Source organism: Triturus cristatus, chromosome 4_2 (assembly GCF_964204655.1).
Source record: "Triturus cristatus chromosome 4_2, aTriCri1.1, whole genome shotgun sequence".
Taxonomy (NCBI): Eukaryota; Metazoa; Chordata; class Amphibia; order Caudata; family Salamandridae; genus Triturus; species Triturus cristatus.
In genome coordinates this window covers 364,686,603-364,701,776 of record NC_140586.1, presented here as the reverse complement: position 1 = coordinate 364,701,776, position 15,174 = coordinate 364,686,603, and the positions used below count along the sequence as shown (strand labels likewise).

The window sequence follows — 15,174 nt, the reverse complement described above, 5'->3', positions numbered from 1 at the left end:
TTAATGGATTTGTCTGGTGTGGCTGTGAAGTTTTTCTTTCCACTGTGTCAGTAGCATACATGCCAACATTTCAGAAGAGCAAAGTGGGAGATTTAAAAAACAATTCGGGAGAATGGGGCCTTGAATCGGGTTACTGTCATGTATGGGCTTTGGAAGTGTGCTGCTGCAGGATCGGACATTTGAAACGCAAATGCACATATTTTTCTTACCTTCCAGAAGCATGGAGCTCAATGGCAGGCAGAGAGAGGGTGATGCAAGTGTTGTGCACTGGCCTGGCAGGTTGCTGGCAGTGCATACAACACCCCCAGCTGCCCCCACCCCTCGTGTGTGTCAGCCCGGGTTGAAACAGCTTCCCGGGCACACACACAGCCGCCCCCAAGTACTTCACAGGTCTTTAAAAGACCATTCGCTTGTTAATGGGGCTTTGTTGGTTTTTCAACCCTCCTAGAGCCCCTGCATCGCCACTCTGACTATTGCTGGAAGAATTAGCACATTACACAAGCTGAAACCCCGAGGAATCGGGGGTTTGCTTGCAGGAATCGGGAGGCGGGAGACTAGCCTTGAAATCGGTAGTCTCCCTCCTGAATCGGGAGGATTGGCATGTCTGTAGTAGATGCTGTATTTTACACCTTTAATGTCCATTGTGGGTGTCAACAGTTAGTCCTACTCGGAGCTTAATTTGAGCCGGTGGTTGTCGGTGTGGCCCACCAGCTTTCATTTTTGGGGACCGGCAGTTATTTTTCCAAATTAGACATTTACCCCAAAGCAAGAGAAAGAAAACACACAAAGTGGGAACACACAGGAGCAGAAAGTCGGAAAACATGCCAAAAAATGAGGAAAACGGAACCTGCAAGACAGAGATAAAGGGACTATAGAAAAAGTCCATTTGAAATATTACCAATGGAGCAGTAATAACAAAATTTGTGAACGAAATCAAACGTAACCACTTGGTGGCAGTCTATGTAAGCATTTGAATCTGGTGCCTAATAATGCTGAAAAACATTTTTTCCGGCTTGATTGCAGTTCCAGTCTGAACTTTGAAGGAAGTATACCTGTCGACTGATCTCTGGATGGAAGCCTAGGGGGGCAGCCCTGCCAAGTGAAAAACATCTCGCGTTAGAATAACGCATTTCCATTACCTTTGTTTTGCAGCATTATCGCAATGCCTGACATTCTCACGCAAAAGAACTGTGTCCTGAAGTGCAATAATACTGTGTAGTTCCACGTTCTCGCTTTGCTGGGACCGATGCATAAAATCTGAGTACTGTTTTTCAAGGCCACAAGATGGCAATAGTGTACCACGGAAGGTATAGGATTCGCAATATATTATGACATGGAAATATCCTGCAGTCATAGAAACTCATATTCCAGCCAAACGAAATTCAGAGGTTTGAAGACCGACACACAAAATCGCACACCCACATAATTAATGTATAAAAGTGCCCCGTGCCCAAACCATAGTGTCAAACAGATGTGGGTGTCCAGCTGCAAAACAAAGCTTCTAAATACATGCCAAAATATGGGTCAGTCTAAACTGCAGTAAAAGAGGGGCTTATTTGGAGAACTGTACAGGGAGAAGATCTCCCTGGGGCCCCTCTCACATCCTGTAGTTGCCCTGGGTCCCCACATGGCAGAGAGCCTGGACACACACTGTCAATTGATCATGTTTTGATCAAGCCAGGGAGGCGCACGCTGGCTAAGGCAGGGAATCTCTGTTCAATGTATTGTTTCTTTGCTGTCCTGCATGGTAACAGGTGTCCGGCCTAGGCTGTGCCATGCTACTACTAAATGCTGGTAATATTATAATGTTTGCAAAAAAGTGTCACTCATAGTCGTTGAATGTCACTCATAGTTACACTGAAATTATGAAAATGTCTCACATAAGCAATCTGAAACCTTGGCAGCTATTGGAGGGGGGATGGAGGGGTGTTATTTCAAAGGCATTTGTTTCTATTATAGAGAGTTTATTATAGAAATGTGAACATGAGGGCCAATGCACTACTTGTGTATTTGTTGAACTACCAGTATCTGCCACATATGGGACTAGAGCTGTAACCTGCATTATGTAGACTGCATGCTCATATGTTGAAACGGATCTGTGCAACGTATCGTTCTTGCACAGTTTGTGTACACTCATATTTGTTGCACTACAAATAAATACAAAATTATATGAGTGAACACCAGGCCTTAGCTAAGGTAGATTCATTCAATGCATTTCTACAAAAATCTTAAACTGTCAATCAGACCTTTGACAGACCCGTCTAAGTAATAGACCCAGAAACAAATGGTGACAAGAGATCCCATACTCTTGTTGCAAGGGCAGAAAATGTGGCATAATTACCCAAAGTTGCCCACTTTAGAATCTGGTCGAATCTAGGCCTGGGCTAAAATTTCGTTCCGTTCGCGGAAATTGCGATAATTTGACATTTTCGCGTTCCGCAGAAAGCGCGAAAATGTCAAAATTTCCGCATTCCGCAGCATAGCGATAATTTGGTTCTTGCTCGCGCTGTAAAATAATACATTCTCGCGCGCGCGCGATCGCCTTACCTGAATCCCTGCGTTCGCCGACAAGTTTTCTTGATTCGGTCGCGTTCTCCATGAGATGTTGTATTGTTTTTAGCCATTTGCGCTGTCTCGCGACAGTTCGCGCCCGCAGTGACGTCATGCGTCGCGCGATCACGTCTTTCTTCTCGCGATCATGCACCGCGAGACAACTGAAAACAAGATGGCCGCGCCCGCGAGCAACCACATGGGTAAGATGGCGAGCCGCAACCATGCAGAAAATCTCGCGAACATGCGGGAAAAAAACTTCTGCATCTTCGCGATATTTCCGCATGTTTGCGATAATTTTTAACATTTTCGCGATAATTTGCGAAAGTGGATTTCGCAAATTCCGCCCACCCCTAGTCGAATCCTGACCGCAGCTCAAATTGTTAAGTAATCTGATTGCCACTCTATTGACCTTCGACCAAGTTTGAACTAAATAAAAAAAAATAGCAAAAAAGATCTATTCACCTCTTTAAATCGATGAAACACCTATTTAAAGTCACCTCTTCCAGGAGCACTGCCTCAGACATGCTGACTTCTCAACCATTCCACTAGCTCTGCCCCTCCCCCCTTGTCGCCTCCCCCCCCCCGTCTGCCCCTCCCAGCCTGTCCTCTTCCCCTCCCCTGTCCACCCCTTCCCCTGTCCTCTTCCCCTCCTCCTGTCTGGCCCTCCTCCTATCCTCCTTCCCCTCAGTCCTGCCAAGTATCACGCATCAGGCTTTAGATTAACACATTTTAGTGTGGTGGTCCACATCACCGCACTAAAATGCTTAGTCACGCATTATATCACCTCCTGACACTACCGGGCAGACTAGTGAGAAAGAGCAACACCCGGCAACCAAGCAAGCTGAGCAGCGACGTGGACTGCAGCGCTGCTTGAGTCTGCTAGTGTGCACTGTATGACTGCACATTGATTGTGCAGTGCTTTGCTTGCTGGTGCAGAATTTAAAATGAAAGCAATGTAGTAGGTTGCGCCGTCCAGGGGGCTCTGCTGGGCAGGCGGCATATTCAATATTGGCAGTGGCGTCACTAGGGTTGGTGTCACCCAGTGCGGTAACTCATGGTGTCACCCTTGCGGTCCGCACCCCCCGCGTGACGCCACTGAGAGAAAGAGTTGCCTTTGGGTCAGCCCGCTCATGCCACTGGGTTTCAGGTGTTTTTCTTTCTTTTGCCTTCTCTTGGATGGGCTGCCTGTCAAGGACATGGCTTTCTGAGGACGGTCACATTCATTGTCTCAGATATGTTTCCAGGAGAATTTGATGACGTACTTATCAAGTAGTCTGTCCTTTTGTCAGAATGCAGATGCAACGTTTAGCCTGTAACTGAGACCCAGGGTGTGTTTGTTATATATACTTTGCTGACACAGCAACATTTTAATTGCTGAATTAATACTAGGAAATGTGTACAGTTTGGATAGCTTACTCTTTAAGAAAAAATACTGGTATTCACTAATCGCCCTTGCAGGTTAATTTATTTAATCTTATTGCCATGTTTTACAGCTTTTTTTATTTCCCAAGTAAAGACCATAATTGGTCAGACATCTCTTATGTGATTAGTTTTTAAGAACTTATAAAATGTATTTTCAACTCATTCGTGCAATATCATTCAAATGAGAGTCACAGGAAGTCCAACATCCATAATGAGCAGGCTTCCACGGGCATTGAGTTTTAGGTTTTGTTCGCTCAAAGTCTGGCCTGGTATTTCAATCATGCTCGGTGTTTAGATAGTTTGGTTACCAGAGTTTCCTGCGTGTCTTTCATTGTTTTTGAACCACGTTTGATCTTTTTTTGCCCAGGCATCCCCTATGAGTGACAACACCACAAACATCTTGGGAAAACAATTCTGCTTACTGTACCAGTTTATGATTGTCTTTGGAAAGGGAATCGGGTTACACTGTCACGGAGGCATTCCTGTGTGTCTCTGTTTTGCCAAAGGCTTGTCCCACAATAAAGCGAAGTGCCCACTTTCACAATGACTTTCTTTTGTCCGCTTTTCGACCCCGCAATTCTCAAATAACTAAAAGAGAGAAAGTGAGGGTGGGGGTCTACAGACTGCGCATGCGTAAAGATGGTCAGGGCCGTTTCTAGGTGTTTTGCCACCCTAGGTGAGAACTGAAAAACGCCGCCCCCACTCTCAGCTGATGTACAGTTCTCAGTGCAGAACTGGTCACAGTGGTACTGCTATGCATGTATGAGAGAGGTGTGCCGTGCGTACCCTAAACACCACCTGCTCAGCCTCTACTCACGGACTCAGAGCAGGTGTTCATGAGTTTTATTGTTGCCAGGAGACAGAAACAATTACTGGGGCCCGGGCTGGGGCACAGGCTGAGGGTGGCGGATATCCTGTGCTATACATAAGCTATAATGCACTTTTGTGAAGGGCTAGAGAGCCTTTCAAGTTCAACAGAATAGTATTATGGAATATGTCTGTTTATCTAGGAGAAGTGTTTCCAACCAAAGTTTGCAATATATTCATTCAAACATGCATAGTTTAAAGTTGTTACCAGTTATTTCATCGTAATTTGCACAACACTGTGTTTGGCTCGATGATCAGAATGGCTTAAAAACATGAAGCTTTATTTTTTAAGCACATGCTCGCAAAAAACACAGCAACATTGTATGCAAGGAAGCGAGAGAAAATGAAGCTGTGAAACACCCTATCATGCGGGGAAGCGAAAGGCTGCTTCACAATAGCTTAAAAGCGCATCACAATTAACACCGACCTCTGCAAACACGGTTCCACTTCACCAATTCAGCTGTCATAATTTACAAGCCAGGAACGAGAACCTTCCGTTTTTGGACAAAGGAAGCACTAAGCACGCATTCATTTCTATTGCTGCAGATAAGCATCACTATAACGGACTTTGAAACGCAAATGTTTTCAAAATGCACGCCTCAAGCTAGGGAACCCGGGCCGGGGTTAAGTGTGCTGCCACCTGCTATTATCAATGACTTGCGCGGATTACTACACACCCGGAACCTACTGCGCAGTCAAAAATCGGGTCCTCCCGAGAACTCACTGGCAACTTTCGTTTCCAGCGACTCCATCAGATGAGCTGGGCAAAACCACGGGGAAAGGAGAGGGCCAGGGGACAGCAGCACAGCGGGAGGGAGGAGCGAGGCACAAGCACCCCTGCGGCTCCTCCTGCTTATTGCTACCGCTGAATTGCAAGGCAAACTTGCCAAAAACTACTACTGCAATTACTTTTGGATAAATACGGTCTGCTGCTCACTCTGGCACTTACTGATCATCATGCAGGCTCGGCGGCCCTGTCGGCTGCAGTCACGTCGTGCAGCCAGGGCAGGATCCTATCCACATCGTTCCAACTGTCGACCGTGGCGGCGATGAGGAGCTGGCTCTCAGCCTAAATCCGTTACTCCGCCGCATTTGACTCTCACCCCCCACTGACTTTAGACTATAACACCTCAACAAGCAATGATTGGCCGGGCAAAGACTGACTTCAGCTACGCTCATGTATCGGGCCGGGGGGTGGGGGTGTCTAACATGGATACATTGTTGTAGCGAAGAGAACAGTGCTCGAGAGCTACGAGCTGCCAGCCCTTTAGCCTGCCAGAAACAGCGCTGCATTGACAGCTAAGCAGCACTATATTGCATGACTAAAGTCACTGTCACCGGGTGTCACCCCATGTGATGGTGTCACCCGGTGCGGGCCGTGCGGGCCGCACCCCCCGCACCCCCCTAGTGACGCCACTGAATATTGGCCGTCAGCTGCTGCTTAGACTCACTCAGCTAGAGCCGGCTGCGGCGGCCTCACGTTACGTGCCGCCACGTGACTCTCTATTTTCCAACAGGAAGAGTCACAAGTAGTAAGGCGGCAATTAAGAGGGGGCAGAAACGTTTCTTGGGCGCACAACTTCCAGACTACCAGCCTGTGTACAGCCAGTAGTTTGCTGCCCCATCATCATGCGGGACCACAGGGAGAGCATTCAGCAGAAGAGGTCGGACAGTCATCTGTGCAGAGGGAAGATCTCTAGAAATCCGAGTGCCTCCACAATGCCGTGCTGAAAGAAGAGATCACTCTCGTCCTATCTGCAACTCAGGTCTGACAATTCATGTTGCTTTCTGACATTATGATGTCGATTTACAACATGAATAATAATTTAATTTTAGCAGGCTCCGTGAGCCTGCAAGTCAAGTAGAACTGCGCACTGGTGCCGCGGCAGATTGGGCTCAGAGCTGAGCTACCTGACATTGATTAAGATCGACTGAGACCCCGCAGGACCCTGTCATGGGCTCTGTAGTTCCCTTTGCATACGTACATTAATCCCCTGGGGGTGGCACCTTCCCTGTTGCCACCAGCTGTTTTTATGGCATGCAGCACTCACTTTCCTTACTACTTTGGCGATACAGAAAGGCCTGTCTCCTTATATGCTGGTTACAGTCCAGCAATTAAAAACCTGAGAGTTCAATGTTCCCATCACATCTAGTTTAGAAGCTCTGTAGGTTGTAGGCCTCGCTCCGTGAGCTCAGGGATGTTTGATTTTAATCTAACAATGACGAGAAGTTTAGGAAACATAAAAAAAATACTATGAAAAATGCAGACGTTTTTTGTGGGAATTGCAGCTAATGTGATGTAAATAGCAATGCACTTGAAAACTGGATCGATTAACACTGAGATACTAACAAATGCAATGCATTTTTTGTGTATTATAGAAATTACTGAATTTACTCAATGCATTCAACTTCAAATACAGAACGGCATTTCATTTTCACTTGAGTGCTATGGAGAGACCAAAAAGTCCTCCCAGGATAGGTTAGATTCATTTTTTTAATTGAAATTAAGAGTTTTTTGAGTCAAAGGTTTGTGGTTATGGCAGTGGTGTGTTTTGTTTATTTGTGCCTCTGCAGTTTGTTGCTGGGGTGCATGAACCAACGTACTAGCCCACCACAGATTATAGTGAGCAATGCCATCACTGCTGCAGAAGTAGACTAAAGGAGTGAGAAAGAAAAGATGTAGGAGGAATCAAGGGAGAGGGGAGAGGACAGAACTAGGTAAGAAAGCATGAGAGAAAGAAAAGGAGTCTGAGAAAGGACAGTGAGGATGGAGGAGTGAGTGAGAGAAAGTGTGTGACAAAAGTAAGAAGTGAAAGTAAGAAGGTGAACCAATAAAAAGAGGAAATAGAGTGGAAAAGAGCCACATAGAAGAAACAGGAAAGATGGAGGGGAGACAGATGAACAGAGAATACAGGGGAGAGAATAAAAGTTAAGGAGGAAAAGCGGGCAGAGAGAACAGTGTGAGAATGGAGAAGAATTGATGGTAGTGCAAGTAAGGTGAATGCAGAAAAGAGAAAGGAAGAGGAGGAAAAGCAAACAATGAGAGAAGTTTGAGAAAGGAAGAGTGGATGAAAGAGCAAGGGAAGAGAGCGCAAGTGAGAGAATGGGATGAGGGAAATCGGACAGAAAGAGTGGGGAGAACTGGACCAGCTTCAGTGCATCCAGCTGGTTCCGGGTAGCAAGTGTGCTGATCTCTAAAGGTGGCATTTATTTCCATTATTTGAAGTTGCACTCTGTAAATCACTGCTCCTTTACCCGGTTACCTAAGTTTGAACCATCACCTTGCAATGCTAGGACAGAACTAATGGGCAGATTAGCACATATTTTAGCGGCTGTGCTGGCCTGTAATAGAACAGCACTGTTTTTCTCGTACATTGCACCCCTCTCGTTTTGTCACCATACTGCATAAATTATTTCAACATTTTCAAAGGGCAGGGGACACAAACTCAAGCTGTCTCTGAACAACACCATTCTGTTTTTGCTTCAGAACAAACTCTTTTAAAAATTCAGGCTTATCTTATTGAAAGAATGATTTAAGATATTGCCCTTAAATGAGCAAATGAAAGATGTTGATCTCTGTTATGGGCATTTCTAAACCATTACATTGCACAAAAAGAGTCATTTCTGTAATTTATCTCAGTGCGGTTGGGAGAATGCATTTGTTCTTGCAATGAAGTCTCGCTCATAGTGTGCCTTATGGCATTGGATTGTCCCTCATGAGGACACTGAAAACATTTAAATGTCGCTTATGAGGCAGCAGAAAACTTGGTAGCTATGGCTGAGGGCTCTACTTTGCAGCAATCGCACTGTCTTCAGTCTGCACAAAATTGAGTTCAGCCGCATAAGTAAAGTTAGTAGAGCTGAGAGCGCTGCATCGCAGTGGGTCGCTGTCTGCAGTACGATTAGGTGCTTTGCAAGCCTTTTTAAGATCTTAGTGTTTCTTGTTGCTCAAATGGGTGTAGTTTCTGTTATTTAAACATTTCCCTCGTCTTCATTCCTTGATTTTGCTCACGAGAAAGTGTCACTCATATTCGCTGAATGTCACTCATAATTACACTGGAATTATGAAAATGTCACACATAAGCAGTCTGAAACCTTGGCAGCTATGTCCCCTCCCCCTATCCTCCTTCCCCTATCCTCCTTCCCCTATCCTCCTTCCCTCCCCCTATCCTCCTTCCCCTATCCTCATTCCCCTCCCCTCTCCTCTTCCTCACATGTATCCTCACTGGAGCTTTCCCCCGTACGACGCCCGTTGCCAACCAGCTAGTAGCGCACTCTAGAAATACAAAAACGCATTCATAAACAAAACTAAAGCATTTAAGAAGATAAAAAGGATGTTAACTGTGCACAAAAGCAATTACAAGTGAGGCAGAAAAAAGAACAAAGTACAAAAATGGATTACTGATTGCAAGTATTAATAGATCCAGAGTGTACTGAGGCCTTGTTTTGCATTTGTTTCCCAAAACGTCAAACTAGATTTCAGTGCATACCATTGTTGTGGCCATGTTTTCATACGAAAATTAGTTTTTTACTTGGTTCCGAATGGATTCTAAAGAGCAGAAGGGGCCCCTGTGGGATCTGGGAAGCTGGTGTCTGCAGACCAGCCATGCTGGCTCTGACACGTGCGCTTCTTCATTTCAAGATGTTGCTACCAGTGGACTGTATTAATGCCATTCAACCAGGACCTTGAAATAACTCCAAACTTGGGATTATTCCCCCATCAAATGAGAACCCCTACAAGCAAATGTCTCCACGTGTGGAGCAAAGAAGCTTGCCTCATTCTTCATTCAACCCATTGTGCTCTCTGTGGAGCACTTCACAATATAAATACTCAAAGCCATTTTCCATGGCGACCCCTCCACCAGATCTGGCACTTTAAAAAGCCCTCTTCACAGGCAGCCTTCCTAGCATTTTCGGAACAACAAGGCGGCGTCAAAGGCTTCACATGACATCACATCCAAATCTAAATTCATATGTCCACACCCCTCTCTCTTCTACTCAAAACCTAGAGAGAATTGTCTCCAAATGACGCCAGCACCTGCTACACGCTATAGACCCCTTTCCCAGGGTGCTTGTAAAGTTGTGGGCGCTAGGCCTGCATGCTGAGATAAGGGATGACACAGACCCGCCCCTTTTATTAGAAGGGTCACCTGACTGGTGAGGCCTGTGTTGCATGGGTGTGGGGGGTGTTAGCACTGCCTAAGGAGGGGCTGCTGCATGATGTGTCCAGCAGGACACTACAGTGCTCCACAGAAACTACTCCTGGCAGACCTCCTACCTTTGACACCACGGTCCACAGCAACCTCTGACCCACTATCTGTGATTTGTAGAGCAGGGAAAGCTTTTGCACCACCGCTGATTTCTAAGAACGCTCCAGAACCTACCACCGTGTGACCATCTCTCAAGTCACAATTATTGCCCCATCTTTCTTCTTACTATATACCACCTGTCTTAGTGTCATCGTTAAATTAAGATTGTCCTTCCACCTCTTTGTTAACACCCACATTGGCTGTATGACGGAGGCACGCATGGCTGAACCACGCTTGCCTCTACCACGCAGCCTGAACCACAAATGCGTCTTAACCACGCCTTCCTTTACCATGCATGCCTTTAACACCCAATTTCATTGTAAAGCTGTGATTGGTAAAGGGGTATGGGTGGTTAAGATCACCACTACCCCGACCCCCCCACCCTAAGCCCTAAACTTCTATCTCCCTACCTCACTCCTCCCCCCCGCCCTGAGGCCTTAAACCCTACCCCCTACAATAAATTACCCCACCAACCCCCCCACCTTGAGCCCTAAAACATTCCCCTGCACTGTATACCAATCTACCCAAACCCCTTTCACTGCACAGAGGCCTAAAACCCTGCACCCAATCAAAAAGGTCATCCGGTTCACATTTCTATTCCTTGGTTGATTTCATCCTAGTCTTGACATCTATAAGTGTTTATACCAATTGAAGTACACTTCTTTTTGCATAATTCCTCACGCTATTTTAACAAGTATTAAATAAATATGCCCCTGTATCGAACAGTGTGTAGCAAAAATAATGAAATTGACAAGGGTGCTTAGTTTTCTTCAGTATCAGAAAGAAGACATGCTAATGCTGGGTATTTAATTCTGCCAATCAAGGGATGCTGCCTAATTTGTATATTTTCTTTTTACTACAGTAGCTTCTTCTTTTTCTCTCCATTCATATCCATTTAATGATTCTTGTTTTCACAGTTATTGCTCTAAAACCTTCCTCAAAATTATTTCAAAAACGTTATAACGGGAGCCATATTACAGAATCTTTGCAATAATGCAAAAATTGGGCAAATTTATTTTGCACTGCTTATGCGTCTGTGGTACAGAACGCAAGTTTGCTCCACTATATATTATAGAAATTTTGTATCGGGTAAAAAAATAGAGGAAATAGATTGAGGGACTATATCTAACTATATACAAGAATGTTAATTAAACTCAACCAGAATAAATATTCTAAAAAATATGCTAAGTGGCTCGTCTTCAAAAATGGTGGCATTCCATCTTTTGCATTTGAAAATTAGGAATATAGTATTAATACCATTTCATTTTATGTAAGCACAGCAGGAATAATATGAAATGAGTTTCCTCCATGCTTTGCCCTAGTGCAAAAGTTTAGAAAGAATGCCATTAATTATTCCATAAGTAGCAAAAATGATGTAAAGTGGTTTGTCCTTTTCCTTGCACCGGTTTAAAGTTTATGTAACATGGTTTCTAGACTCTTTTGTAGTTGTTAAAATAAGAAATAAGATGACTAATGATGCCTTGAAATCCTTCACTGAATTCCGCAAGGAATTTGGACTTCTTCAAAACCAATTTTCCAGATATAGTCATGCTACCACTCCACACCCGGTGCATGTGGAGGCACTCCCACATTCCAACCCACTAAAAGCAAAACTGACCACTTCAGAGCTTGCGAGAGGTACGGGGGCATGTATTGTGGGATCATGGATTATCCGCACTTCCGACACCCTTCATGCCCTCCAGCTAGCGTGGGTCCCCGATCTAGGTCCCCCAGGTGACACTGAGCGGCAGAAACTCTTTGGCTATGTGTTTAAGGTGCCCAACAGAAGAGGGAGATGACTACCAGTTGATATGGGTTACAACACTATCACATCCTCCTGGAGGACAACATCTTGCATCCTACCCAGACTGCTTGTCAGGAGTATTACATTGATACTGCAGATAGCCCTATTGAACATCCTGGAGGAGCTAGGCCTAAATATTTGTGAAAGAACATTTATTGGTCTGGGGTTGATTCTGGTGAAACGAGGTATTGAACAGGGCTGGAGACAGCTGGAAGCCACAAGCCGATTTAAATGGAAGACTGGCATGAACTATTGTAGAGTAATGGAATTATGAATGTACATTGTCAGGGGATGGACGCAAAAGCACCATGAAGTGTGGGGGTGGATAGGGAGCATGGAGGCATTGCGGTTGAAGTGGTAAATAAATAACTTATTACTGATATTGTCACTGGAACAAAGAGCACTTATGTGTGGTCTCTGATTGAACTACAATGGGAAGATTGAATATGTAAATATGGCCACACATTTTATTGTATGCCTATTTTACTGGTTATTGATTGAAAATGCCTATAAAATATTATATAAAAAATAAAAAAATAAAATGTTATAAACCTGTAAATCTCACAATTTTATGTTGTATCTCTTAGGTCAAAGTTTCTGGAGACTTTCCCCCGACTTGAGCCACCACCACCTGTAACTAGGAAACGTATTCCCAGGGCTTTGAAGACCACTCAAGACATGATGATCTCATCGAGCCCAGTCGTGAGCAGCCCAGATTCCACAGAGGTCTCCCCCATTGCCTCACCGGAAAAACAAGCAAAGCCTCAAGACCAGGTTGCCAAAGAGGAGGCCTTCTCGCCAGTTGCTGGAACCTGCCCAGAGCAGGTACAGAAGGAGACCTCTGAGAGCTTTTCCTCCATAAACCACCATGAGCCGATGGAGAATGGAGACGACCTTTGCCACAATGATCTCTCGGTGCCTGATCTGATCAACAAAAATAACGTAGCCAAAGTGAATAAAACAATGGAGAAGACAATACCCTCCACTCCATGTTCTGACAAGCCGATCTTCAAAATAAGCAATAGTCAAGATTGCATGTTGGACGAAGGCTGTCATGATTCAGAGGAGGAGCAGCTAGCAAGAGCATTAAGGAACTCCACCTTGGACAGCGAGGGTCCCCACCCAGATCTGCTCTCTTTTGAATAACCATTCAGTCTAGGGTGTTTCTCTCATTTTCAAGACTTCTAAAATAAGGCAATCTGTTCCTACTATTCTTCCATTGGGTAGTACCTGGCCGTTCATCTGTGGGTTTCATCATACACTGCCCACGCCAACAACTTATTGTTCACTATGGAGCTAGTGGTCAACGCCCACAGCCATTTCCACAAATGCTCTGAAGTCTGCTTGTGAATGTCATATATGTTAGTGGTAAACCTGGTCTTTGTCACCTCCCCAGATTCACCCTCATACTGACTGTATTCTTATTTGTTGTTCTATGGTTCAAGTCACTGCCACAATGTTTTCCTTTCATAAGGATTCCACTGTTCTGTTTCAGTGCTGACATCTCTGAGACTAGAGTGAACTATGCCATCAAAGTAGTTGCTTTCCTGGCAACAAAGCTGAACCAAATGCCTAGGAAGGGTCGAGAAAGCACACAAAAAAGTGAATGGAAAAACGTATGGTGAACAAATGGCTAGAGAAATGTTTGGCAAATATTTTATGAATTGCTAAAAGCCAGTCAGCAAAAACAAAAAGCCATGGGAGAAGCCCCAAGGTGAAGGATTTCACAAAGGCCTTGACTGTGACAAAAATGTTTTCCAAGGAAATGCCAAACCCCAGGCAGTGTTCATTATTATGGATCTTACTTAAAATGATGCAAAAAAGAGATGGCACATTGTATGAATATCATTGACAAACGTTGTATGCTTAAGTTAAGAAATGGTGGTTTTAGCTGTGCCGCGTCATGTCAGGTGAAAACAAAAGAACTCATGGTTTTATGTAATCTGCTGTAGCTTCAATATGTATGCATGTACTGATCACTTGTATAATGTAGGTATTTACACCCTCTCTAAAAAATCCTCAGGGTCTGAGTATCTCTGCCAAACTGGTGCCCCACGCTTAGCACCTGTGTTAGGACCATACTGTACACCCTTTCAGCCTCACTAAAGTAAAATATTGACCAACTTCAGTCTTTGCGGAAGAGAGATTGGGAGCCCAAGGAGGCTATTCCAGTGAATACCTGCTGTGTGCCATTGGCTGAGTAAACCATATCAGACAGTTTTACAATTGTGTTCACCCCAATGTTTGGCAAGTGGATGTGATAGTCGGTCCAGGAATTCAGATGACCACTGGTGTGTGATAGTTATTCCTCATATAGCATATGGGCTTGAATTGGAGGCGTTCCAAAGTGCTTTGTCGTGGTTTAGGTACACACTACATGTCTGGTAATGTATTTGGTATCAAGGCTGAATGCCCTTGAATTGGATCTTGGGTTTTATCTTAGGCTACAAACAACTCTGGAAAGGAGGTTTGTGTATGTGTTCCTGAAGCTGTGCACTTAACTGAGGTCAGCATGCATGTTTTTAAGTTGTAGGTAATATGAGTGCAGTATCGCCTCCTACATGCATTGGCGAATCTAGCTTCAAAATAAGCATTAGTCAAGATGATACGCCTCAAGGAGAGGAGGATGATTCGGATTAAAATTTATTGAGACCTGCGAGGACCATCATTTAAGATAACACGCGCATGTGCCTAGATTTACTCTCCATTACATGAAAAAACATTCCTCTGGCATTTGGGCGATGGTTGGGTGCATCTCGGCTTCTGAGCCTACCCTTCTCCGATGTTATGGTAGAAGGAAGCTCATGTTTAGATGTAATCCTACACGGACCTCACCAATGTCTTACTGTTCAGAAGGGAACAGGAGTTAAGTGCTGGTTTATGACCCACGTCCAATGCCACATTTGTCTGTAGTGAACCTACTATTGCCTCTTCAATCATTTTCTTTAAAAGACCCAATCCTGTGACGCATGTAAACATGTTTAATGTCCAGAATTTCAAGCCATTGCTCAAATAATGTAGCATTTTTTTAGCATGAACTCTATTGTGTGTTCCAATTGTAATCCCCGTGTTGAAATAAGTTTCAGGAATTTGTGCGCACCATTTTCATTGATATAAGAAGCAAGGTGTACGAAAGGACTATATAATAATATTATTATATAATAAAGTCTGTTATCATCAATGCTTCAAAAACCAAGTTAGGCACAGCGATAGAAGGCC

General features: G+C 44.5%; 1 protein-coding gene across 2 annotated transcripts in view; it reads left to right on the top strand.

The window, feature by feature from the left end:
- LOC146833896 (carboxyl-terminal PDZ ligand of neuronal nitric oxide synthase protein-like) overlaps nucleotides 1-14,922 on the top strand; it is a 1,023,200-nt gene extending 1,008,278 nt beyond the window's left edge. For both annotated transcript variants that reach the window (XM_085601806.1, XM_085601805.1), the window contains exon 12: nucleotides 12,543-14,922. In XM_085601806.1, coding sequence (XP_085457932.1) covers nucleotides 12,543-13,101 — 559 coding nt within the window. In that variant the 3' untranslated portion in view covers nucleotides 13,102-14,922. The remainder of the gene's footprint in view (nucleotides 1-12,542) is intronic.
- Nucleotides 14,923-15,174: the final 252 nt, after the last annotated feature.